The 23,292-nt window shown below is 45.5% G+C and overlaps 1 protein-coding gene across 6 annotated transcripts in view; it reads right to left on the bottom strand.

Moving 5' to 3' along the window:
• The window catches only part of LOC110503829 (epithelial discoidin domain-containing receptor 1), a 67,207-nt gene that overhangs the window by 4,161 nt on the left and 39,754 nt on the right, over positions 1-23,292 (bottom strand). For 3 of the 6 annotated variants that reach the window (XM_036971243.1, XM_036971226.1, XM_036971246.1), the window contains exons 4-19: positions 23,167-23,242; positions 22,747-22,899; positions 22,350-22,497; positions 20,392-20,494; positions 19,501-19,687; positions 9,890-10,139; positions 9,536-9,679; positions 8,403-8,456; positions 7,412-7,578; positions 6,956-7,172; positions 4,714-4,860; positions 4,231-4,384; positions 3,932-4,064; positions 2,890-3,017; positions 1,769-1,966; positions 268-535 (exon numbers count right to left, since the gene is read on the bottom strand). In XM_036971243.1, the coding sequence (XP_036827138.1) occupies positions 268-535; positions 1,769-1,966; positions 2,890-3,017; positions 3,932-4,064; positions 4,231-4,384; positions 4,714-4,860; positions 6,956-7,172; positions 7,412-7,578; positions 8,403-8,456; positions 9,536-9,679; positions 9,890-10,139; positions 19,501-19,687; positions 20,392-20,494; positions 22,350-22,497; positions 22,747-22,899; positions 23,167-23,242 (2,527 nt within the window). The remainder of the gene's footprint in view (positions 1-267; positions 536-1,768; positions 1,967-2,889; positions 3,018-3,931; positions 4,065-4,230; positions 4,385-4,713; positions 4,861-6,955; positions 7,173-7,411; positions 7,579-8,402; positions 8,457-9,535; positions 9,680-9,889; positions 10,140-19,500; positions 19,688-20,391; positions 20,495-22,349; positions 22,498-22,746; positions 22,900-23,166; positions 23,243-23,292) is intronic. The other 3 variants (XM_036971231.1, XM_036971252.1, XM_036971236.1) reach the window with 3 other exon arrangements.

Genomic DNA, 23,292 nt, shown 5'->3' with positions numbered 1-23,292 from the left:
AGTATACACTCCCAGGCCATCCATCGTATAGGCAGCACGGCCCGCCCCTCTCTCTCCTTGTGTGTCCTCTCACCATCAGTATACACTCCCAGGCCATCCATCGTATAGGCAGCACGGCCCGCCCCTCTCTCTCCTTCCTCGCCCCTCTCTCTCCCTGTGTGTCCTCTCACCATCAGTATACACTCCCAGGCCATCCATCGTATAGGCAGCACGGCCCGCCCCTCTCTCTCCTTCCTCGCCCCTCTCTCTCCCTGTGTGTCCTCTCACCATCAGTATACACTCCCAGGCCATCCATCGTATAGGCAGCACGGCTCGCCCCTGGATGCGGTAGTAGTCTCCAGCGTACAGGTTTCTGCTCATCCCAAAGTCGGCGATCTTGATGGGTCTCTCCCCGCCCCGGTCGCCCCCGCTCTCGCCCTTCTCACCCCCCACCAGGCAGTTTCTTGTGGCCAGGTCACGGTGCACGAAGTTCAGAGACGACAGAAACTTCATCCCTGAAGCTATCTGACTGGCCATGGCGATCAGAGCAGGGTAACTGAGAGGGAGGGATGTGTGGTGGAAGAAGAGAAGAGATAAGAGGCAGAAATACAATATTTCAGATGCAGGTGTGTATGTATATGCATCTGTCTTCATGAAAACGTGTCACTGAGTGTGTGTACTCTGTGTGTGTGTGTGTGTTACGGCCCGGAATTGTTCTGAACCGTCTCAGTGCTTCTCCTTCCAATAGGGCGCTTCCCCTTTAATTCCCAATTAAATAGCCAGCATCAGCTGCGCAAAAGTGGGGTTGTGATGGAGACGTGAATGAGGATGTGTTCAACCCTCAGTTCCCAAGCTGCTCTATTCTGTTTGTTTTGTTGCCTTTAAAAGTGTTTTGTAGCCTAATAGCTAGTTTACCCAGGATTGGATGCACTCTTTGCGTCCGTGGACTACACCTCTCTGTTGTTCTTCGTGGCCTTTCTCAGACAGAGATCTGTTGGCGGATTGGATTGTCTGACTGACTACAACCTTTTTGTATACGGTATTTCATTTGTTTTGGGGTGATGTATACCGTGATGATTTGTAGTTAGTTGTAAGTGAGGACGTATTAGTATTTGATACGCTTTATAGTTGTGTGGTAAAATAATTGTTGTTTTGATTGTATGATTTGATACTGGGTGTACGCTACACTTGAATGAACGGACAAACATTGCGTGACTAAGGTCACTTGAGTTCCCTGAACTCCTTTACCGGGCTGGACTCTTTTAGGCCCAAGGTACAGGACATTTCTGGAGGAGCCAGAGCTCATTATTTATTATATTGTTATGTGTGTGTGATCATTTATGTTGGTAATACAACCCACGCAAAAGAATACAGTTGTTTTTGAAGTTATTTTCAATGTTTTAAGGGTTTATGAAAGGTGTATTGACTTTTACATAAGTCCTTTGTATTGGTGTAGACTTGACGGACCAGATGGGACTCATTCCCTCACAAACCAAAAGGAGAAACCAATGTTAGGCACAACCTACCTGGCACCCCTATTAATAATAACCTCAAGTCAAAACCATTAGTGTGTGTGTGTACTATGTGTGCGTATTACCTGATGGTGGGGGTGTTGTGTGTGGGTCCAGTCTTGTCCAGCAGGACTCTGTGTGAGAGGTACTGGTTGTGTGTGTGTACTATGTGTGCGTATTACCTGATGGTGGGGGTGTTGTGTGTGGGTCCAGTCTTGTCCAGCAGGACTCTGTGTGAGAGGTACTGGTTGTGTGTGTGTACTATGTGTGCGTATTACCTGATGGTGGGGGTGTTGTGTGTGGGTCCAGTCTTGTCCAGCAGGACTCTGTGTGAGAGGTACTGGTTGAGGTCGCCACTCTCCATGTACTCTGTGACCATACAGAGAGGGTCGCTGCTCACACACACTCCCAACAGACTGATGATGTTGGGGTCCTTCAAACGAGACAGAATCTTCCCCTCCTTTAGGAAGTCATTCCTAGGATGGAGAGAGACGAGCGAGGGGTGGGGGGGTGGAGAGAGAGGAGCGAGGGGTGGGGGGTGGAGAGAGAGGAGCGAGGGGTGGGGGGTAGAGAGAGCGAGTGGTGAGGGGGCAGAGAGGGGTGGGGGGTGGCGAGAGAGGAGTGAGGGGTGGAGAGAGAGTAGAGAGGGGTGGTGGGGTGGAGAGAGAGAGGGGTGGGGGGGTGGAGAGAGAGTGGGGTGGAGAGAGAGAGAGAAAGAGAGAAGCGAGGGGTGTGGGGTGGAGAGAGAGGAGCGTGGGGGGTTGGAGAGAGAGGGGTGGGGGGTGGAGAGAGAGGAGCGTGGGGGGTGGAGAGAGAGGAGCGTGGGGGGTTGGAGAGAGAGAGGGGTGGGGGGTGGAGAGAGAGAGAGAGAGCAGGGTGGGGGGGGTGGAGAGAGAGAGAGGAGCGCGTGGTGGAGAGAGAAAGAGCGGGAGGGGGGTGGGGGCGTAAGCGAGCGGGGTGGAGAGAGAGAGAGAGAGGAGCGAGGGGTGGAGAGAGAGTGAGTAAAGAGGGGTGGGGGTGGAGAGAGAGAGAGAGGTGGGGGTGGAGAGAGAGAGAGAGAGGGGTGGAGAGAGAGAGAGGGGTGGAGAGAGAGAGCGGGGTGGAGAGAGAAGAGCGAGGGGAGGGGGGTGGAGAGAGAGAGAGAGAGGGGTGGCGAGAGAAGAGCGAGGGGAGGAGGGTGGAGAGAGCGAGAGATCAACAATTGAAACGAGAAAAAGCTCAAAAAAAGTAGAGAAGAGATGGAGAGACAGTGAGAGCGAGAGATGGAGAGAGAGAGTGAGAGAGAGGAAGAAACTGAGAAAGAAAAACAAAACTTTAGGACCCAAATGAGATGTTCTTAATAGATTTAGAAATGGTAATTGTTCGCTAAATGATTTAGATGAACTATCCTGAGACGGACCTGGCATTCTTGGAGGCGTCAGGGCGCAGTATCTTAACAGCCACCAGCAGAGGGCGTCCTTTCCTCACGTTGAAAGGGAACTCCAGGTTAGGCAGGTCCTGAGGGCTCTCTATCTCACACAGGTGCACCTGAGGAAGGAACCAATAGGAAAAGTTACCTTCAGACAACCAACAACCACAACTAAAAGTCTCTCACATGATCAGAAAACCACCCCTCTGCACCACAAATGACTTCAATGATGCCAGTCTGACTAAAGAATGTAGAGAACGACAGAGCAGCGGAAGAATTTAGTGAGTTGTCAAGCTAACACACACTTACACATACACATGCACACACACAGTATAGTTAAACACGTCTACACACACTTACACATACACATGCACACACACAGTATAGTTAAACACGTCTACACACACACACACATGCACACACACAGTATAGTTAAACATGTCTACACACACAAACACACACACATGCACACACACAGTATAGTTAAACACGTCTACACACACAAACACACACACACATGCACACACACAGTATAGTTAAACACGTCTACACACACAAACACACACACATGCACACACACAGTATAGTCAAACACGTCTACACACACACACACATGCACACACACAGTATAGTCAAACACGTCTACACACACACACACATGCACACACACAGTATAGTTAAACACGTCTACACACACAAACACACACACATGCACACACACAGTATAGTCAAACACGTCTACACACACACACACATGCACACACACAGTATAGTCAAACACGTCTACACACACACTTACACATACACATGCACACACACAGTATAGTTAAACACGTCTACACACACAAACACACACACACATGCACACACACAGTATAGTTAAACACGTCTACACACACAAACACACACACATGCACACACACAGTATAGTCAAACACGTCTACACACACACACACATGCACACACACAGTATAGTCAAACACGTCTACACACATTCAAACAAGCACACACACACACACATAGGCATACACACCTCTCCAAACTGTCCTTCTCCCAGTTTCTCCTTGAAAACCAGACAGTGTCGGGGCAGTTCAGGCAGGGGGGTGCAGTCTGCTGCAGTGGGGCTGGGGGAGGTCAGGGCTGGCACTGCATACGTGTTGTTACCACTGACAAGACAAATCACAGCTAAGTGTATTGAAATTGACACACTTTAGGGTAGAAACACAAAAAAGGCAATACAATATGAATAAAAGAACATCAAAACAAAGAAAGATCACTGATTCAAGTCCAAGTTAAAACAGTGGGGTTTTAATGGTGATTTAACCCTCCTACCTGACGCCCTGCAGGCTAACGATGTCTGCCTCTGCATAGTGGGGCACGCTGGCGGGGAAGGGGGGAGACAGGGCCGGGTAGGGAGGGGCATCGGGGTACGGGGGAGGCTCCTCCTGGGTGGGGGGCAAGCCCTTCTCCAAGTCCATACCACAGGCTGGAGGGAGGGAGAGGAGGGAAGAGGTTGTGAAAGGAGGGATAGAGGAGTGGAGAGAGGGATGGAAGAGTTGAGAGAGAGGCTCAGGCCGTTGTCATGACAACTTTGAGACAAATCACTTTATTATGTTAAAAGCACTTCACAAAATGGAGTGAATTGATGCAGTGAGTGAGTGAATTGCAGTGAGTGAGTGAATTGCAGTGAGTGAGTGAAACACATGCTCAGAGCCCTGATGTCACTCTGTTATTCTAGACAGTATGATTCCAGCTCTATGGAGCTCCAGGGAGGGGGTGAATCCTGGTACTTCCCCCCCAGTCAGAGGCTCTTACCCTGGGCCCCATTATTGAGGCTCTTCTCCTGAGGGTGGGAGGAGCTGGCCCTGGCCAAAGGGACGGTTAGGGGCCACGAGGAGCCTGAGTCATGCTGCCTCTGATCTGACAGGAGGAGGTCATAGGCTGGGTTGTTTAACAGCAAGGCTGGGGGGGGGGGGACATGGAGCACATACACACACACATGGACACACACACGCAAAACACAAAATAAGGCAAACAACATGCGATATACACATCAAGGCAAAACACACAAGGCAAACACAACACAACAAAAACATAACACCAGTTAGCGAAACACAGCATACCAGTGACAATACAAGGGGAGGAGGATGCATTAAGTTGGGGAGAACAGAACAGGTCTGCAGAGCAAAGACCAGGCAAGGTTAACACAACTCAGACAATGAACAAACGTAACAACCACAGGGGTATAATGTACATGTGGGAGGATAATATTTATGTTATTCAGCATAATAACGTTCCTGTGATAGTTATTCTTCTGTATAATGTGACACCGTTCAAATCTGACACAGTGGATAGTAAAGACAGCATAGCGGCCGCCTGCAGCGCGGAGCAACTAGGAATGCTCTCTCTCTCTCTCTTCCTCTTTCCTTCCCATCAGTCAACAATAGGTCTCTTATGCCCTGTGTGGGTGTGTGTGTGTGTGTAGGTGTATGTGTGTGTGGGTGTGTGTATATGGCTGGGTGGGTGTGTGTGTGTATATGTGTGTATGGGTGGGTGGGTGGGTGGGTGTGTATGTGTGTGTCCCCTATTTGCTGATCTGTGTCTATCATCAGGATCTAATGGTGTCATGTTTAGTTTTAGTGTTTGATCTGTTGTATACTGTTGTGTGTTTACTGTTCTGTACCACATCTCCTTCTCCTTTGTGTGTTTACTGTACTGTACCACATCTCTTTTGTGTGTTTACTGTACTGTACCACATCTCCTTTGTGTGTTTACTGTACTGTACCACATCTCCTTTGTGTTTACTGTACTGTACCACATCTATTTTGTGTGTTTACTGTACTGTACCACATCTCCTTTGTGTTTACTGTACTGTACCACATCTATTTTGTGTGTTTACTGTACTGTACCACATCTCTTTTGTGTGTTTACTGTACTGTACCACATCTCCTTTGTGTTTACTGTAGTGTACCACATATCCTTTGTGTGTTTACTGTTCTGTACCACATCTCCTTCTCCTTTGTGTGTTTACTGTACTGTACCACATCTCCTTTGTGTTTACTGTACTGTACCACATCTCTTTTGTGTGTTTACTGTACTGTACCACATCTATTTTGTGTGTTTACTGTACTGTACCACATATCCTTTGTGTGTTTACTGTTCTGTACCACATCTCCTTCTCCTTTGTGTGTTTACTGTACTGTACCACATCTCCTTTGTGTTTACTGTTCTGTACCACATCTCCTTCTCCTGTGTGTGTTTACTGTTCTGTACCACATCTCCTTCTCCTTTGTGTGTTTACTGTTCTGTACCACATCTCCTTCTCCTTTGTGTGTTTACTGTTCTGCACCACATCTCCTTCTCCTGTGTGTGTTTACTGTACTGTACCACATCTCCTTCTCCTTTGTGTGTTTACTGTACTGTACCACATCTCCTTCTCCTTTGTGTGTTTACTGTTCTGTACCACATCTCCTTCTCCTGTGTGTGTTTACTGTACTGTACCACATCTCCTTCTCCTTTGTGTGTTTACTGTACTGTACCACATCTCCTTCTCCTTTGTGTGTTTACTGTTCTGTACCACATCTCCTTCTCCTGTGTGTGTTTACTGTACTGTACCACATCTCCTTCTCCTTTGTGTGTTTACTGTTCTGTACCACATCTCCTTCTCCTGTGTGTGTTTACTGTACTGTACCACATCTCCTTCTCCTTTGTGTGTTTACTGTACTGTACCACATCTCCTTCTCCTGTGTGTGTTTACTGTTCTGTACCACATCTCCTTCTCCTGTGTGTGTTTACTGTTCTGTACCACATCTCCTTCTCCTTTGTGTGTTTACTGTTCTGTACCACATCTCCTTCTCCTTTGTGTGTTTACTGTTCTGTACCACATCTCCTTCTCCTTTGTGTGTTTACTGTACTGTACTGTACTGTACTGTACTGTCTGTCTCTGTTTGTCTGTCTGTCTGTCTGCCTGTGTCTGCCTCCCTAACTATGTATCTCGATCTCTCAGTCAAACTGACATTCTCTGTGTGTTTGCGGTCTAACTGCGACCATGTCTTACCGTTGCTGTCTCGTCCGGTGTGGTCTCGTGGTCGGAGCATTGCGCTGGGCTCCTGGTACTCGCCCTCTCCGTCACAGCGCTCCCTATCCCTGTCGTCAGGGAATGTGTGTATACGCTGGTAGCGGCTGGAGTAGCTGTGTGTGTTGTTGATCACCACGTTGTCCGAGGGGACCGACAGATGGACACGCAACTCATCACTGGACAGACTGCCCTGGGCCTGGAGAGGACAAGGAGAGGGTTAGCAAAACACACACAACGCAAGCCAGCGCATGCACACGCACACACACACACACACACACACACACACACACACACACACACACACACACACATGCTACTGGACAAACTAATTTGAGCCTGAAAGGCCAACACGCACATTAAGTAAGAATGTGAAGATACGTGAGACATATAGTGGTAGCCATTTTGAAAGTCATGCTGAAAGCCTTCCTCCTTCACCTTGCCCAGTATCTTCTTCCAGTATTGCCTCCACAGAATGACAGCGATCACAGCTAATAGCAGCAGGATGATGCCCACCAGGCAGCCAATCAGGATGGCTGTGTTACTGCTGTCGTCCTTGGCGACAGGAAGGCCTGCCCTCGGGGTCATGGCATCGAAGTCGGCCCCTGAGAAGAACATAAACGTAATGAAGTGTATGTGTGTGTGTGTTTGCGACAGTATATGTGGTACGTGAGAGAGTGAGTATTTCATCAGTAAATGTGTAAGTGTTAATGTGCTTTACAGTCTGTGTATTAGCACAGTCTGTATAGTCAGAGAGGGAACTGCATCTGTCTGACACACCCAAATACTTTCATCAAGCTCACTGACTGTCTGGTGTGTGTGTTCCTGTTTTGTGTGTGTACAGTATGTGTGCTCATGCCGGGGAGGTCTGTGAAAGCCTCAGGACTGGTCTTGGGGACAGAATGTTTTAGCTGTGTTTTCTGTTCCAGATGACCTTGCATGAGAGCAGCAGCTCTGATTATATAGGAAATAGAATGCACACAGTTTATGAGTTCAGCTCAAACATGCAAAACAGTGTAAAGTCTCTCTCTCGCCAGCCGTTAAGACAGACATAGCACTACACACTGCCGCCCTCTTAAATAAAAAAAAAGGCCTGTAATTGTCTGATGTTCCTTAGTTCCACAGTGGTTCCGTTGGTTCCGTCAACATGCAGTTAGGGAGATCACAGGAAGAAAGCAGTGGTGTTGTTGTATGTGAATATGATGAGGTACCACAAAGCAACATGCTGTGTTAGTGTGTTACACTCTTTGGCCCAGAGTCAAAACATTAACTCCACCTCCCATAATCCTTCCCTCCTGCCCTTCCTCCCTCCATATTTTCTTTCCTTCTGAACCCCTCATGGTCTCAGGACAGCTCTAAGCTGTGTTAAACAGACCAGTTATCAAGGGAAATGTCCTTTCCCTCTTTCCACCCCCTCTCTCTCTCTCACCTGACAGTGTGCTGTTACCCGTGCTGTCCATCATAGGGTTGGTGGTGGGGGGTTCTAGAGGAACGAGGGATGGAAGGAGTGATCATACAGAGGAGAAGAGAGTTTCTCTCAAGGTACTGAAAAGCATGAGAGCGTGATAATTTGTAGCATATGAGATGTCCAACTCCACGTGGACAATAAAGATGTATTATTCTGTAGACGACCATGTTGCCAGACAACGCTGCAGTGTAGACGACCATGTTGCCAGACAAAGCTGCAGTGTAGACGACCATGTTGCCAGACAAAGCTGCAGTGTAGACGACCATGTTGCCAGACAAAGCTGCAGTGTAGACGACCATGTTGCCAGACAAAGCTGCAGTGTAGACGACCATGTTGCCAGACAAAGCTGCAGTGTAGACGACCATGTTGCCAGACAAAGCTGCAGTGTAGACGACCATGTTGCCAGACAAAGCTGCAGTGTAGACGACCATGTTGCCAGACAAAGCTGCAGTGTAGACGACCATGTTGCCAGACAAAGCTGCAGTGTAGACGACCATGTTGCCAGACAAAGCTGCAGTGTAGACGACCATGTTGCCAGACAAAGCTGCAGTGTAGACGGCCATGTTGCCAGACAACGCTGCAGTGTAGACGGCCATGTTGCCAGACAAAGCTGCAGTGTAGACGGCCATGTTGCCAGACAAAGCTGCAGTGTAGACGGCCATGTTGCCAGACAAAGCTGCAGTGTAGACGGCTGTTGTGTGAAGTTGGACTGAGGCCAGGGGTTTTAACACAGCATGATGGACAGAGGAGGAGGCACCTCACACATGGCACCTTTCTACATTGATATCCAGCACTGGTGTGGTTACTTCTTATACCCTGTCTTTTTTGTCATTGCATGTTTCTGGAAATGATTTAAACACACGACTTAGAACACTGCATGCCCACACTCATCACAACTGGTGGGTCAAGGGGCAAGAGGGAGGAGGAGAGAGGATTAGGAATGGAGGAGGGGTGAAAATGGGAAAGGTGGGAAAAGGGGAAAGGGTGAGGGATGAGAAGAGCGTGGGACAAAAGGGGGATGAATGGAAGAGAGGGGGATGAGATGAACAGGGGGATGAGAGAGAGGTACAAGAAGTGAAGGAGAGGTGACTCACCTGAGGGAACGCTAGTGAAGTTGTGGTTGAGGGCGGGGCTGACGGAGGAGGGGAAGACAGGAGGAGGAGGAGTAGCGGAGGAGACCGGAGGAGCAGGAAGAGCAGAGCCTGTGTCCATGGGGTCGGCACCCTCCCCATACGGCTCTGAGAGAGAGATGGGGATAAACAAGAATAGGATGATCAACTTCCTAAGACAATCAGAGATAACCATGAATCCCACAGAGTAGAAGGGGAGAGACACTGAGAATCAGAGAGAAAAGGAGAGATGACGTTAAAATGACAGAGATAATGAGAAAATGAGAGAAGAGGAGTGAGAATGAAAGGCAGGGAAAGAGAGCAATACACTGAACGTACCGGAGAAGAAGGAGATCTCAGAGATGAGCATCCATCGGTCTGCGAAGGCAAACTGGCAGCGTAAGATCTGGGCGGGGCGACCCCCCAGGGGCAGGGAGATGGGGCGGGAGGAGGGGTCCTTCAGGTCCTCTAGAGGTACAGCCAGGGAGAGGGGGGGCGAGGACCAGGGGAGTAAGAGGCCAGGTTTAAACTGACACTCTACCTTACTGAAGACCCTCACACCCTGGGTGTGGTGGTTATTACTGTGGACCTGGATGAGGGAGGGGGGAGAGGGAGGGGAGGAAGGGGATAAAGAGTTAATAAGATAATAAACATTTAACAATGAGAAGGGCTTATCAAGAAAAACTTCCAAACGGACTAATTCAAGGCAGAAAGGAGTTGGAGCACACAACCAAAAGAAGTCAGAGATTGATTTATTTTAGCTCACTTTAATCCATTGAACAAGGTGAAAACAGGTGACTGTCGTTTCAACGTCAAGCTGACATCTTCCTCAGACTGACCTGACCATTGCACTTACCTCCTATTTATAGCCTAGTGGCCGGCCCATTGAGACACAACAATATACTTAATTATTTTTTTATTATAATTTATTTAAAGGTAAATGAGAAATTATAGCACAAAATAATACTAATAATAAGACAAATAGTGTGTCTCATTAGTCAAAAGGCCATGTCAAAATATACATAAGTGATTTGGGTGTCTGTGGACAGTGAGAAAGAATCTGATGCTGCCAGAATGCCTCTCTTTCTTTGAGTTGATGTATGATGTCACCTCATCTTGGTGAAATGTGAACCTGTTCTAAGGCTATAAAGAGCAGGGAGAAAGGTGAGCCATGGTTGGCTTCCATGCAGTGGAGTGCAATAGCATAGTCCAAGGTTTAACTATGCTCCCTTCTTTTTACCTCGAACTAGACCTTTACCTCGAAGTAGAGGTTCGTCTTGGTAAGCCATTCTCATGATTCTTGTCATTGATGTTGAGCACCCCTCCTATCCTTTGTTTGCTGAAGAGCAAAGGCCCACCTGATCTTGATTTTAAAAAAAATTGTAACCCTAAAACCCTGCAGTTATAATGCATCGTTAGCCTTGTTATGACCATGTACTACCTCCTTATAATAGGAACATCACATACACTGAACATACACTGAACATACACTGGGGTACTAGGTGGAAAATAACACAACTCTGCATAAAGAAACAGTCAATGTGCAAACTATATTTTTAAGTTGGAGGGGTGGGGACATTCAATTAAAACATGACATTAAAAACAGGATTTAAATCCTGTTGACTCTTGATTGTTTTGGCAACATTGTTGTGAGCCGGCTATAAATGCAAATGAGTGAAAGTGGAACGTGATTAGTGAAAGTATGAGAAGAAAAAGAGAGAACAACAAGAAGAGAAAGGAAAGAAGAGGGTGAGAATAAGAGAGGGGGAAAAGGAGAGGTTGATTGATTTGAGAAAATACATTTTACAGCCCACCAGAGGGACACGGCAGGAGAAAAGAGAGTCCACAGACAGAGAGAGAGAGAGAGAGAAAACACACAAACTAGACCTAAAAAATAGGAGATTTAGAGGGGGCCAAGAAGAGAGAGAGAGTCACCTGGAAGAGAGGGATAAAGATGGAGGGGGGGGGGGGGGGGGGGGCAGGAATAGAGGGATAGAAAGAGAGAGGGGGCAGGAAGAGAGAGGGAATAAAGAGAAATAGAAAGGATAGGGGGTGAGGTAGATAGGGGGTCTAGGGGGAAAGAGGGAATAGAAAGGATAGAGGATGAGGTAGATAGAGGTTCTAGGGGGAAAGAGGGAATAGAAAGGATAGAGGGTAAGGTAGATAGAGGGTGAGGTAGATAGGGGGTCTAGGGGGAAAGAGGGAATAGAAAGGATAGAGGGTAAGGTAGAGGGTGAGGTAGATAGGGGGTAAGGTAGATAGAGGATGAGGTAGATAGGGGTTCTAGGGGGAAAGAGGGCATAGAAAGGATAGAGGGTGAGGTAGATAAAGGGTGAGGTAGATAGGGGTTCTAGGGGGAAAGAGGGCATAGAAAGGATAGAGGGTAAGGTAGATAGGGGGTGAGGTAGATAGGGGGTCTAGGGGGAAAGAGGGAATAGAAAGGATAGAGGGTAAGGTAGATAGGGGGTGAGGTAGATAGGGGGTGAGGTAGATAGGGGGAAAGAGGGAATAGAAAGGATAGAGGGTGAGGTAGATAGGGGGTGAGGTAGATAGAGATTCTAGGGGGAAAGAGGGAATAGAAAGGATAGACGGTAAGGTAGATAGAGGGTGAGGTAGATAGGGGGTAAGGTAGATAGAGGATGAGGTAGATAGGGGTTCTAGGGGGAAAGAGTGAATAGAAAGGATAGAGGGTAAGGTAGATAGGGGGTGAGGTAGATAGGGGGTCTAGGGGGAAAGAGGGAATAGAAAGGATAGAGGGTAAGGTAGATAAGGGGTGAGGTAGATAGGGGGTGAGGTAGATAGGGGGTCTAGGGGGAAAGAGGGAATAGAAAGGATAGAGGGTAAGGTAGATAGGGGGTGAGGTAGATAGGGGGTCTAGGTGGAAAGAGGGAATAGAAAGGATAGAGGGTAAGGTAGATAGGGGGTGAGGTAGATAGGGGGTGAGGTAGATAGGGGGTCTAGGGGGAAAGAGGGAATAGAAAGGATAGAGGGTAATGTAGATAGGGGGTCTAGGGGGAAAGAGGGAATAGAAAGGATAGAGGGTAAGGTAGATAAGGGGTGAGGTAGATAGGGGGTCTAGGGGGAAAGAGGGAATAGAAAGGATAGAGGGTGAGGTAGATAGAGGGTGAGGTAGATAGGGGGTCTAGGGGGAAAGAGGGAATAGAAAGGATAGAGGGTAAGGTAGATAGGGGGTCTAGGGGGAAAGAGGGAATAGAAAGGATAGAGGGTGAGGTAGATAGAGGTTCTATGGGGAAAGAGGGAATAGAAAGGATAGAGGGTAAGGTAGATAGGGGGTGAGGTAGATAGGGGGTCTAGGGGGAAAGAGGGAATAGAAAGGATAGAGGGTAAGGTAGATAGGGGGTGAGGTAGATAGGGGGTCTAGGGGGAAAGAGGGAATAGAAAGGATAGAGGGTAAGGTAGATAGGGGGTGAGGTAGATAGGGGGTCTAGGGGGAAAGAGGGAATAGAAAGGATAGAGGGTGAGGTAGAATAGGCAGGAAGAAAAGAAAGAGAGAGGGAGAATACAGAGAGGTAAAGAAGGGGAAGAGGGAGAGTGATAAGGCATCTGGGGAAAAAGAAAAGGTGAAGGAGATAGGGATCTAGAGGGAGAAATGTTTCCTCTAATGGGGAAGGAAGGGCTGGTATAAAGACTCTACTGACAGGTTAGTCATTAACCTGACACTTGCTGTAGGGCCAACCTCTAACTAAAACCACATGTGGATCTGTGTAATACAAATACACACACGCCTAACGCACGCACACACACACACATGCCTTCATGCATACTCCTGGAACACTGAGGTTAACATATTATATTACTATACTGATTGTAATATGGAATGGGCCTAATAAGTCAACAAAGCAAAGCCTGCTGGGTAATCTGTCCTGCACAAGCCTGGCTAGAAAACATACATTATGTTCTTGTTATTTATAGCTTAGTGTGATGGTTTGGGGATGCTTTGCTGCCTCAGGACCTGTACAACTTGCCTTAATAGAAGGAACCATGAATTCTGCTCTGTATCAAATATTTCTAAAGGAGAATGTCAGGCCATCCGTCTGTGAGCTGAAGCTGAAGTACAGCTGGGTCATGCAGCAAGACAATGATCCAAAACACACAATGAAGTCTACATGAAAATGGCTAAAAAGCAACACATTTGAAGTTCTGGAATGTCCTAGTCAAAGCACAGACCTAACCCTGATTGAGATGTTGTGGCGGGACTTGAAAGTAGCAGTTCGTGATTGAAAACCCACAAATGTCCCTGAATTAAAGCAGTTCTGCATGGAAGGTGGGACAAAATTGCTCCACAGTGACGTGAGAGACAGATCAACAACTACAGGAAGCGTTTGGTTGGAGTCATTGCAGCTAAAGGTGGCACAACCGGTTATTGAGTATGAGGGCAATTACTTTTTCACACAAGGGCATTGGGTGTTGCATTTGTTTCTGAAATAAATTAAATAAGTATGAAATTGTTGTGGGAGGCCCCGGTGAACAACTGAGCAGGAGGACAAGTACATTAGAGTATCTAGTTTGAGAAACAGACGCCTCACAAGTCCTCAACTGGCAGCTTCATTAAATAGTACCCACAAAACACCAGTCTCAACGTCAACAGAGAAGAGGCGAGTCCGGGATGCTGGCCTTCTAGGCAGAGTTCCTCTGTCCAGCGTCTGTTCTTTTGCCCATCTTAATCTTTTCTTTTTATTGGCCAGTCTGAGATATGGATTTTTCTTTGCAACTTTTCCCAGAAGGCCAGAATCCCGGAATTGCCGCTTCACTGTTGACATTAAGACTGCTGTTTTGTGGGTACTATTTAATAATAGGGTACAGTACTAGATAATACAGTACAGTACTAGATAATACAGTACAGTGCTAGATAATACAGTACAGTGCTAGATAATACAATACAGTACAGTACTAGATAATACAGTATAGTACTAGATAATACAGTACAGTACTAGATAATACACTACAGTACAGTACAGTACTAGATAATACAGTACAGTACTAGATAATACAGTACAGTACAGTACTAGATAATACAGTACAGTACAGTACTAGATAATACAGTACAGTACTAGATAATACAGTACAGTGCTAGATAATACAGTACAGTACAGTACTAGATAATACAGTACAGTACTAGATAATACAGTACAGTACTAGATAATACACTACAGTACAGTACAGTACTAGATAATACGGTACAGTACTAGATAATACAGTACAGTACTAAATAATATGGTACAGTACTATATAATACAGTACAGTACTAGATAATATGGTACAGTACTATATAATACGGTACAGTACTAGATAATATGGTACAGTACTATATAATACGGTACAGTACTAGATAATATGGTACAGTACTATATAATACAGTACAGTACTAGATAATACGGTACAGTACTATATAATACGGTACAGTACTATATAATACGGTACAGTACTAGATAATACGGTACGGTACAGTACTAGATAATACCGTACAGTACTATATAATACGGTACAGTACAGTACTAGATAATACAGTACAGTACTATATAATACAGTACAGTACTAGATAACACAGTACAGTACTAGATAATACGGTACAGTACTAGATAATACAGTACAGTACTAGATAATACGGTACAGTACTAGATAATACAGTACAGTACTAGATAATACGGTACAGTACTAGATAATACGGTACAGTACTATATAATACGGTACAGTACAGCACTAGATAATACAGTACAGTACTAGATAATACAGTACAGTACTAGATAATACAGTACAGTACAGTACAGTACTAGATAATACAGTACAGTACAATACAGTACTAGATAATACAGTACAGTACTAGATAATACAGTACAGTACTAGATAATACAGTACAGTGCTAGATATTACAGTACAGTACAGTACTAGATAATGCTCAACTACTCTCAACTATTCTAAAGAAGGGCAGTTTTATTGCTTCCTCTCTGAACCACCCACCCCGGATCCGGGATAATTGTCATCAGCAACGCTGAATAGCATAGCGCCACAGTCAAATAATATTACTAGAAAATATTCATATTCATGAAATCACAAGTGCAATATTGCAAAACACAGCTTAGCCTTTTGTTAATCCACCCGTCGTCTCAGATTTTGAAATTATGCTTTACAGCGCAAGCAATACAAGCGTTTGTGATAGTTTATCGATCGCTCGACAAAACAATAAGTACACTTAGCATCGGGTAACTTGGTCACGAAAATCAGAAAAGCAATCAAATTAATCGTTTAACTTTGATGATCTTCAGATGTTTTCACTCACGAGACTCCCAGTTAGACAACAAATGTTCCTTTTGTTCCATGAATATATTTTTTATATCCAAATACCTCCGTTAGTTTGGTGGGTTATGCCCAGGAATCCACCGGAAAGAGCGGTCACGACAACCTAGACAAAAATTCCAAATTATATCCATAATGTCCACAGAAACATGTCAAACGTTTTTTATAATCAATCCTCAGGGTGTTTTTCAAATATCTATTCGATAATATATCAACCGGGACAGTTGGCTTTTCACTAGGACCGGGAATAACAATGGGCGCCTTTCTCTTTTGCGCACAACTCACTCTGAGAGCCCCCACCTATCCACTTACGCAATGTGGTTGTTCACGCTCATTCTTCAAAATAAAAGCCTGAAACTATGTCTAAAGGCTGCTGACACCTTAGGGAAGCCATAGAAAAGGGAATCTGGTTGATATCCCTTTAAATTGGCAATATGGATGCATAAGAACAGAGAGGTTTCAAAAACAGGGGCACTTCCCGATTGGATTTTCCTCAGGTTTTAGCCTGCAATATCAGATCTGTTTAACTCACAGACATAATTTTGACAGTTTTGGAAACTTTAGAGTGTTTTCTATCCTAATATGTAAATTATATGCATATTCTAGCATCTGGTCCTGAGAAATAGGCCATTTACTTTGGGAACGTTATTTTTCCAAACATAAAAATAGTGCCCCCTAGCTTCAAGAGGTTTTAATCAGCACTACAGTTTTCAGCTGTGCCAACATCATTTCAAAAGGGGTTTCTTATGATCAATTAGCCTTTTAAAATTATAAACTTGGATTAGCTAACACAGCATGGCATTGGAACACAGGAATGATGGTTGCTGATAATGGGTCTCTGTACGCCATGTAGATATTCCATTAAAAATCAGACATTTCCAGCTACAATAGTTGTTTACAACATTAACAATCTCTACTGTATTTCTGATCAATTTGATGTTATTTTAATGGACAAAAAAAATCTGCTTTTCTTTCAAAACCAAGGACATTTCTAAGTGTCCCCAAACTTTTGAACGGTAGTGTATATACAGTGCCTTGCGAAAGTATTCGGCCCCCTTGAACTTTGCGACCTTTTGCCACATTTCAGGCTTCAAACTTAAAGATATAAAACTGTATTTTTTTGTGAAGAATCAACAACAAGTGGGACACAATCATGAAGTGGAACGACATTTATTGGATATTTCAAACTTTTTTAACATATCAAAAACTGAAAAATTGGGCGTGCAAAATTATTCAGCCCCCTTAAGTTAATACTTTGTAGCGCCACCTTTTGCTGCGATTACAGCTGTAAGTCGCTTGGGGTATGTCTCTATCAGTTTTGCACATCGAGAGACTGACATTTTTTCCCATTCCTCCTTGCAAAACAGCTCGAGCTCAGTGAGGTTGGATGAAGAGCATTTGTGAATGCAAACATAACGTTTTGCATTGTTGCCAAAAAGTTCAATTTTGGTTTCATCTGACCAGAGCACCTTCTTCCACATGTTTGGTGTGTCTCCCAGGTGGCTTGTGGCAAACTTTAAACTACACTTTTTATGGATATCTTTAAGAAATGGCTTTCTTCTTGCCACTCTGCCATAAAGGCCAGATTTGTGCAATATACGACTGATTGTTGCCCTATGGACAGAGTCTCCCACCTCAGCTGTAGATCTCTGCAGTTCATCCAGAGTGATCATGGGCCTCTTGGCTGCATCTCTGATCAGTCTTCTCCTTGTATGAGCTGAAAGTTTAGAGGGACGGCCAGGTCTTGGTAGATTTGCAGTGGTCTGATACTCCTTCCATTTCAATATTATCGCTTGCACAGTGCTCCTTGGGATGTTTAAAGCTTGGGAAATCGTTTTGTATCCAAATCCGGCTTTAAACTTCTTCACAACAGTATCTCGGACCTGCCTGGTGTGTTCCTTGTTCTTCATGATGCTCTCTGCGGTTTTGACGGACCTCTGAGACTATCACAGTGCAGGTGCATTTATACGGAAACTTGATTACACACAGGTGGATTGTATTCATCATCATTAGTCATTTAGGTCAACATTGGATCATTCAGAGATCCTCACTGAACTTCTGGAGAGAGTTTGCTGCACTGAAAGTAAAGGGGCTGAATAATTTTGCACGCCCAATTTTTCAGTTTTTGATTTGTTAAAAAAGTTTGAAATATCCAATAAATGTCGTTCCACTTCATGATTGTGTCCCACTTGTTGTTGATTCTTCACAAAAAAATACCGTTTTATATCTTTATGTTTGAAGCCTAAAATGTGGCAAAAGGTTGCAAGGTTCAAGGGGGCCGAATACTTTCGCAAGGCACTGTATAGAGATAGATAGATAGATAGATAGAGAGGCAGAGAGAGAGATCTAGGGAACGGAACACATTCCTCTCCTGCAAGAGCGTCCTAGAACCAGGTTAGAGAACATATCTCCCTTTAGGGAACACAGACATGTCAGGTTCAGGTTCCTGCAGTTATTTATGTGAACTGTGTGCTATTCTCTTCAGGTGTATGTTTTCTGAGATAACACATTGAAAAAAAGCAGGAAAAACAGCGATAGCGATAGAAAGCTTTAGATAGCTTAGGTGCAGCATTCCGAGAGGACTGGGAAAACACTGGGATAGTTCAATAATTCCCATCGTTAACGGCAGAGCATGGGGGAACTAATGAGTAACCCTGAAAAGTTCAAAACAGATCACTCATCGTTTGTATCTAGACTAGAAAGTCACACGGGTCAATACTGTTTCTTTACTCATTTCTTTCATTCTTCCTGCTTGTTTTTTTTATTGTTTTAAAGTGTGGTGTGGTTTTAAATACAATTTCATTAAAGTTTTATTGGATTTAATAATATGTGTTTTTATTGTGGGCAAATCTCCAATTCCAGGCCTAACCAACATTCTAGACTGACTCCATTCCCGAAGAGAAAACAACAGGACATTAAACTGGGTTCACATATTAAACTGGGTTGCTTCACATCCAAAATCTTCCAACATAACAACACAACATTTCACCATAAAGAAACCATCAAACCACACATTCAGCCAGGGATACAACCTAATGGCCCCCAGAGACCAGACAACAGACAAACAATGTTAAACAACAGGAAAACGAAAAGCTAATATGATGGTGGGACTGAGAGGGTAATTAAAGACAATGTGCTACTGGCTAGTCACAAGATGATAAAGAGAGATAAAGTGATGTGACAACAGTTATTATGTGTTGTGTAATGTTGTGCAACATTATTGTATAATGGATCACTTGAAGGTTTAATAGAGATGTATTGGACTGTGTGAGCCAAGGATTTTAGGAGGGATTTTTGGATTTAAAGACAGAAACACACATAGGCATAAGGGACACACGCACACATTCTCCCTCCCCTCACACACACACCCTCCATCCCTCCCCTCACACACACACCCTCCCTCCCTCCCTCTCCTCACACACACACCCTCCGTCCCTCCCCTCACACACACAGCCTGCCTCTCTCCCCTCACACACACACACCCTCCCTCCCTCTCCTCACACACACACACACCCTCCCTCCCTCTCCTCACACACACACCCTCCCTCCCTCCTCTCACACACACACCCTCCCTCCCTCCCCTCACACACACACCCTCCCTCCTTCCCTCTGCTCACACACACACATCCTCTTACCTGCATGGTGTGAAAGCTGCGTGTCTTTTCGAAGTGGAACTCGATGTCAACGCTGCCCTGCCCGAGAGCCTCTCTGCTCCAGCCCAGGTAGTCATACCCCGGCCACACCCTCAGCTCCTTGGTCTCTGTGAAGTCATTCCCTCCTAACACACCGTCAAACAGCTGGCCCAGGCCTCCGAACTGAACCCTAAACACATACATACAGTACACACACATTATTACACAGTTATACATATACTGTACACATGCCAAGGCATACACAGTCATACATTGTACATGTGACACACGGAGACATTCACACACCCTTTCTCACACACACACACACACACACACACACACACACACACACACACACACACACACACACATACACACACATCTACTGTATATAGGTCTGGGTTGCATCAAAACCGTTAGCTCATCCGCTATGAAAACAGTTGTGCCCCATTAAAAAGGCATATGTGAATATAACCTCCCTACCTTCCCCCCCATCCCTGGACAATACAGTCTGGAAACAGAGTACAACACCCTCAGCAAATAAAGATCCTTACTCCAGATCATTTCATTCTTATTCGATTAGGTGGACAGAGAAAATAAACATTGGGTAGAGGAGTTGTTTTGTGTGTGTGTGTATGACAGACTAAATCCATTTGGCTGACTGCGGCTCACTAAGGCCCTGTTCACTGCTAACAGATGGGATGAGTCCAGGAGTCCTTTATATATTCATCATATTTTACCAGGTAGGTTGGCTGAGAACACATTCTCTTTTACAGTGACAACCTGGGAAAAGTTGCATTTGTGTGGGACCCAACTAAAGCCAATGGAGGACGAAGACCAATCTCAAGTAGCCAGCCAATACCCACAGAGCTGAGAGAGGAGGATGATGCTTACCCTGACTCTATGCTGCCATCGTAGGTGGAATCGTTGAGGTACACAGGTGAGCCAGACAGGTGCATCACATGACCCACTGGAGCTGTGTACATCAACAGGCCATCTGAGAGAGAGACAGATAGAGGGAGAGAGATAGGGGGAGAGGGACAAAGAAAGAGAGAGAGAAAGAAAGAGAGAGGGAGAGAGTGAAAAAGAAAGAGAGAGAGAGAGAGAAAGAAAGAGAGAGAGAAAGAAAAATAGAGAGAGGGGGAGAGAGAGGGGAGGGGAGAGAGAGTGAGAAAGAAAGAGAAAGAAAGAGGGGGAGAGAGAGGGGGGAGGTATATAGAGAGAGACTACATTAATAATATACACTTTAACTACACTATACACGTTGGTTAAGCCTGTGTTCAGGAGATGAGAAACACACAGGCAGAGCAGACATCTCTCCAGTGAAACATTAGACTCTCTCTCCCCCCAGCCAGCCTGTATGGCTAATCAGCATGTTCTCCTAGCACAGGTCTGAAGTCACTCACTGTAACTACTTTCACCTTCAGCACTCACATCCATAATAAACACAGCTTTTACAGGCGCAGAGTTTGTGTGTGTGTGTGCGTGCGTACGTGTGTGCGTGTCTGTACATGTGTGTCCGTGTGTGTGGGGGACATGGGCTCAGTCCCATTGGGGTCTTGCACAATAAACAAACCACATAGCATACCCGTTCCCCGCCACAATGTAAAACGTGATGATGGAACAGGAATGTGTGCCGAGAAATGTGTCTTCCATTTCTGTGAATCTGCATGTTATAGTGTTAGTGGTTCCAGAGACAGAAACCTCTCTAACAGACAATAATTCCAGGAAGATAGTCAGTCTATCCCCAGAGAGACACACAGAGGTTGAGTCTTAAATGACACCCTATTCCCTATACAGTGCACTACCTTTGACCAGAGCCCTGTTCAGGGAATAGCTAGTGCCATTTGGGATGCATCCAGATGCAGCGGCCCCAGGCATTAAGGCTCAGCACTAGGCTTGATTTACAGCCAGTCAGCCAGCCATTGTGTGAAGGGAGGAGGACAGAGAGGAGAGAGGAGACGTGTCCCACCCATAAACACAGTGTAATTCACTGGTGCTCTGTGAGCAAGGAACATACCATCTATCATCCTCTGTGCTGTAGTGTCTCTTATCTGTGGTAAAACTAGATGGTTTCATCTCAGGCCAAACCAGAGTGAATTAAACGTCATGGTGAGTGAACTCCATATCTGCAGAAATACGTGCTTGGAGACACACATAATCAGCCTTATTACACACATTTACCAAATCTAGCAAACAGACTGTAAATTCAAGGCGACACACACAAAAGCATGCACACACTCACTCACACACACACACACACACACACACACGCACACACATGCACACACACAGCAAATAAATCTAGGGATGGTGAAGTCGTTGGCCATCCCCCTAAGTGTCTGTAGTGCAGACAGCAGAGATATGAGTAGACAGTGTGATGTCCTCTATGCTGTGATCTTCCAAAGGCCTTCTTTTCAATGTCTGTCTGTATCCACCTTACACTCTTAGAAAAAATGGTTCTGGATATATCCAAAAAGAGTTCTATGCTTGCTTCATATATGGCCTCCCTAAAGGTTCTATATAGAACCCTATATGGAATTCAAGGCTTCTATGTGGAACCAATTTTGGTTCAGTGAAGAAGAACCCCTGGGGTTCTGATCAAAGAACCCTACAAAAGGGTTCTACAGTATATAGTGCCGTATATGAAGCAAGCAATATAACCCTTTTTGGTTCTATCCATAACCTTTTTTTCTAAGAGTGTATTAATTAATCTGCTCTAGACCCACACACATGCAGAACCCATCCACACACGTTTCCCAACTATCAAACAGACAGACAGACAGACAGACAGACAGACAGACAGACCTACACACACACATACACGCGCGCGCACACAGACTGTGACTCACCGTTCCACAGACAGCCATAGAGCTCAACTCGTAGACAGACGCTCATGACCCGGTCTGCCAGGGGGTAGAAGCGGACATAGCGGGCAACAATAGGTGGACCCAGGTCCTTCAGAACCACATCATAGGTGTTCTCATTCCCAGACACCACCTGATGGAGGGGGGGGGGGGGAGAACGACAGTCAAGAGTAGCATGGAGACCCATTGAATAACCATGAATAGCATAATTAAGCAATTAGATGTGAAAACTAAAACTAGTGAGATTCAAGTATGTCGTGAGTGGGTGGCTGAATAAAAGTTTTGCATAAGACAGAAATTATGGAATGAGTCAGAGAAGCAGAGCCAAGGGGAGAGAGATACATTAGATAGATAAAACACACACACACACACTTGTCTTTACCTCCTGCCCCCAGCGGTCCTTCCAGGTGATCCAGGTGCGTCCGTCTCGGGAGTAACGGAGCCGGTAGCTGCGTGCAAACTCCCGGCCGTGCCCGTCGGCATGGCGACCCTGGGTACCCACCAGAGCCAGGAAGTGCAGTGAGCGCAGGTCCACCTGGAAGACAGAGAACAAGACGTCTCTAGTCACTGATCCAAGGTCAGTTGTAATGTAGTGCTCTGACCTTCAAGACCATCCTAACCCTCTACCTCCAACACAGGGAAACTTGGGAAGCTAGGAAACTTCTACCTTGATGAAATAAAACACAAACTCTAACCCAATGAAATGTGAGTATTGGTAGGATGATTGCACCTCTAGCCAATGGAAACAGAGAATCCTACACATACAGTAGCCCATGGAGTAGGCCTGTGTACTCTGTCTGACCTGGAGGTACTCTGAAGCACTGGGGAACACTGCTCCTGCAGGACACCACGCACCATCCCCCTCTCCTTTACTCAACCTGGGAGACAGAGAGACAGACACAGAGAGACAGAGACAGACACAGAGAGA

The sequence above is a fragment of the Oncorhynchus mykiss genome, chromosome 3 (genome assembly GCF_013265735.2).
Source record: "Oncorhynchus mykiss isolate Arlee chromosome 3, USDA_OmykA_1.1, whole genome shotgun sequence".
Taxonomy (NCBI): domain Eukaryota; kingdom Metazoa; phylum Chordata; class Actinopteri; order Salmoniformes; family Salmonidae; genus Oncorhynchus; species Oncorhynchus mykiss.
Note: the sequence above shows the minus strand (reverse complement) of the source record. Positions and strands in the feature narration are given on the sequence as shown.